Source organism: Saccostrea echinata, unplaced genomic scaffold, assembly GCF_033153115.1.
Source record: "Saccostrea echinata isolate AGI-Se365-2 ecotype Australia unplaced genomic scaffold, CSIRO_AGI_Sech_v1 ptg000002l, whole genome shotgun sequence".
NCBI classification, from domain to species: Eukaryota; Metazoa; Mollusca; class Bivalvia; order Ostreida; family Ostreidae; genus Saccostrea; species Saccostrea echinata.
The window spans coordinates 5,773,323-5,777,337 of record NW_026889751.1 but is presented as its reverse complement, the minus strand read 5'-3'; the positions used below and the strand labels follow the sequence as shown (position 1 = coordinate 5,777,337).

The following is a 4,015-nucleotide window of genomic DNA, read 5'->3' as shown; positions in this document are numbered from 1 at the left end:
AGAAACGAAATTTGGTGCAGTGAGAAGTTCGTGCGATGGAGGAAGATTCTAGAATGGTGAGAGCAGTTGGAATGAAGAAACAGGGTAGCTGGTTGAACTGGGAAAATTACGGAGAAGTTAGGATGGAATGATATTTGGAAGATGGAACCATTCAGACTTCAATTTAAGCTGAAATCAGTTTACGATGTTTTTCCCAGACCAACTAATCTTGTAACAATGGGAGTGACAAATGATCCAAAATGTGTCCTATGTAGTGAACCAGCAAAGTTGGAGCACATATTATCAGCATGCTCGGGGGTTTTGAAAGAAGGAAGATACACTTGGAGACATGATAGAGTCCTAGCCAGTATAGCTGACACCTTGGAGAAAAGTATCAAAATGCCAAAGAAAAAGAGAGGGCCTGAGATTTGTGAACTTTGTGAAAGAAGGTGAAAAAGGAAATAAAGTTAGTGTGGAAGGAAGTGGTCTGCTGCGGACAGCGATAGATTGGCAGATGCGGGCAGACCTCAAGAAAAGATTAGAATTTCCATCTGAGATAACAGTTACAAACAAGAGACTTGACATAGTTATCTGGTCAGTGGCAACAAAACAGACAATTCTTATAGAATTAACAGTACCATGGGAAGACAGAATGGAGGATGAGTACGATAGGAAAAACCTAAAGTACCAAAACCTAGTGAAGGATTGTCAACAAAATGAATGGAAGGTCTGTTTTTCGCAGTAGAAGTGGGGTGTAGATGCCTCACCTCCTTAGGATAAGTACGCGGAACGTTTGCGGCCAATTTGATGCTTTGCATTAAATATTATCTTGTTAAAATCTGTTGCATTGTGCATGCAACCTTATCCTATATAAAAGTGTTTTGAGTTTTATGAGCAATTTATGTTCGGTTTAACTGGTGAATTAGAACATAACTTAAGCTATTTTTAAAATCTAAAAGCGTCGCTATGCAAGTGAGATCCATATGAATGACCCTGAAAGCTTATTTCAATTTTGTTTTTAACCATTTGTGTCAATAATTATTATTCGTACGTCCGATTATTTATATGTGGATTACGGATATTTAATACATTCAACACTCTTTTGTGCTTCCCAAATCATCGAATCAATACACCAGATAAACAGGTAGTCCAAGTATGACATGTTTGGAGTCACTTCTTAGAAAAGGGAAAATCCGGAAATATTTTCTAACAATTTTTTTTAGTCTATGGGTCATTGTTTGGATTTATTTATACTCTGTTGTGTCAAAACAATTTCAAGTGATTGAAAATTTAAAGAATGGAAACCAAAATATTCATAAATTAAATCGAAAAAATAAAGAAGATATGAAGACGGATCTAATTAAGGACTTAAAGGCCACGGTAAGTGCACCTAATTCCCGCAAAGTAGATGTCATTATGTTAAAATTGTGGCCAACTTTGGACACGAGAGAAGTTCAAAAAAGGAAAATGAATTTTAACTCTCGCCAATACCCTCTAGAAGTAGACTTTTCTCAATTAACAAAGGCTGTACTAAATGGAAAGAAAATAGGGAACCACCGAATCAATCCACATCCTTATAGGTATGTCTATACGGCTGCAGACAGGTGTAAGAAAAAGAAGCTAAGTTTAGTGATTCTCACTAAATCAAAAGCATCAAATTTTGAAATGAGAAATGCAATTCGGAAGACATGGGGACATATGACGGATAGTGATATAACAATAGTGTTCATGCTTGGTCACATTGCTGGCTTGGAGGCTAAAATCAGAAATGAATCGGATTCCTATACAGATATTGTTCAAGAGGACTTTATAGATAGCTACAAGAATAACACCCTGAAAACAACCATGGCATTTAATTGGGCAGCCGAGTTCTGTCCAAATGCAGATTTTATTCTTTATGTTGATGATGATGTATTTGTTAATCTAGAAAACGTCAAGAAGTACATAGAACGTAAAGAGAGAAGACGGGGGTTGTTGGCTGGGCAGTTACTTCGCTTCTCAACTCCTTATAGGGATGAAGATTCCAAGTGGTTTGTTTCATGGAAGGAATATCCTTTTGACAAATACCCTCCTTATCTTGGGGGATTCTTTATTCTGACGTCACAGGACGTGACTTCATATTTCAGCATTGCTATTCCCTACATTAAAGCAATTCCTATAGATGATGCTTATCTCGGTATTGTTGCTGCTAAACTGAATATCATGCCTAAAAGTTGTCCTGGTTTGGTAAGAAATATGCCTGGATCTGTATCACACGCAGCTGTTACAATGAACTTTAAAACAGTGATTGGATATCATTTGATAACTTCACCGGAATCTTTATTAGCAACATGGAACCTTTATAAACATTTTAAACAACCACATTGATAATTTTGTGTGTGCAAAGATTGTGTGCTAGGCTTTGTTATGATAATTTATTTGTGGTCGAGTATCATTGACAAGTTTTCTGTGTATCAAAAGCTTTCAAAAATTCTTGTTAAAAAAAAAACAAATGTGTTATGTAACACCTGTTGATCAATGTATATAAACTAATGTTATAATGTTTTAGCTCAACTGAGCCGAAGACTCAAGTGACCTTTTCTGATTGAAATTTGTCCGTTGTCTGTCGTCGTCGTTGTCGTAAATTTTTCATATTTTCATCTTCTTCTCAAGAACCACTGGGCCATGCAATTTCAACCAAACTTACCACAAAGTATTCTTGGGTAAAGGGGATTCAAGTTTGTTCAAATGAAGGGCCACGCCTTCTTCTAAGGGGAGATAATTATGATTTTGCGAAAAATTAATGGCATCATTTAAAATCTTCTTCTCGAGAACCAATGTGCTTGAAAGTATGAAACTTATGTCATTGTGAGGTAGTGTAGATTCAAGTTTGTTCAAATTATGACTCCCGGGGGTAGGGTGGGGCAACAATGGGGGGTCAAAGTCTTGCAAAGGAATACATAGAAAAAATCTTTAAAAATATTCTTCTTAAGAACAGCAAAGTCATAATTGGTCATATTTACATGGAAGCATCCCCAGGTATTGTAGATTCAAGTTTGTTCAAATCATGATCCCTGGGGGTAGGGTGGGGCCACAATGGGTGATCAAAGTTTTACATATGAATATATAGGGAAAATTTTTGAAAATCTTCTTCTCAAGAATAGCAAAGCCATATGATTGGTCATATTTATATGGAAGCATCCTGGGGTAGTGTAGATTCAAGTTTGTTCAAATCATGACCCCCAGGGGTAGGGTGGGGCCGCAATGGGCGATTAAAGTTTTACATATGAATACATAGGGAAAACTTTTAAAAATTCTCTTCTCAAGAACAACAAAGCCATGATTTTTCATATTTATATGGAAGCAACCTCAGGTAGTGTAGATTCAAATTTATTCAAATCATGACCCCCGAGGGTAGGGTGGGGCCACAATGGGAATCAAAGTTTTACATAGGAATACATAGGAAAATCTTTAGAAATCAAAAAGCCATGATTATTAGACGTATTTATATGGAAGCATCCTCAGGTAGTGTAGATTTAAGCTTGTTCAAATCATGACCCCCAGGGGTGGGTGAGGGGGGGGGGCAAAATGGGCGATAAAAGTTTTACATAGGAAAAATCTTGAAAAATCTTCACAAGAACAACAAAGGCATGATTGGTCATAATAATATAAAAGCATCCTCAGTTAATTTAGATTTAAATTTGTTCAAATCATGACCTCCCCCCCCCCCCCCCCGAGAATAAAGGGGCCATAACAGGGGATCATATTTATACAAGGGAATATAAAGGATATATCAATAAAAAAAATTCATCTTATGAACAGCAAAGCCCTTATGTGTCATATTAATTCAAAAACATCCTAAGGAAGTTAAGATTAAAGCTTGTTCAAATCAAACACCCCCCCCACCACCACTTTTATATTTAAACTTTTCAATACTGAATGATTTCTGCTTTTTCCTAGCCAAAGTGCTCAGGTGAGCGATGTGGCCCCTGGGCCTCTTGTATTCTTGTCGCGCGATGTCCGTTAATATTTGAAATTTTCAGCTTCTTCTCTGCTT

At 36.8% G+C, this 4,015-nt stretch overlaps 1 protein-coding gene across 1 annotated transcript; it reads left to right on the top strand.

Annotated features, from left to right (window-relative positions):
- Positions 1-1,113: 1,113 nt before the first annotated feature.
- On the top strand, positions 1,114-2,888 carry LOC133178392 (beta-1,3-galactosyltransferase 5-like). The gene has a single exon (XM_061313123.1). It carries the CDS (start codon positions 1,135-1,137, stop codon positions 2,344-2,346), a length of 1,212 nt encoding a protein of 403 aa, XP_061169107.1. The 5' UTR covers positions 1,114-1,134; the 3' UTR covers positions 2,347-2,888.
- The last annotated feature ends 1,127 nt before the right edge of the window (positions 2,889-4,015 follow it).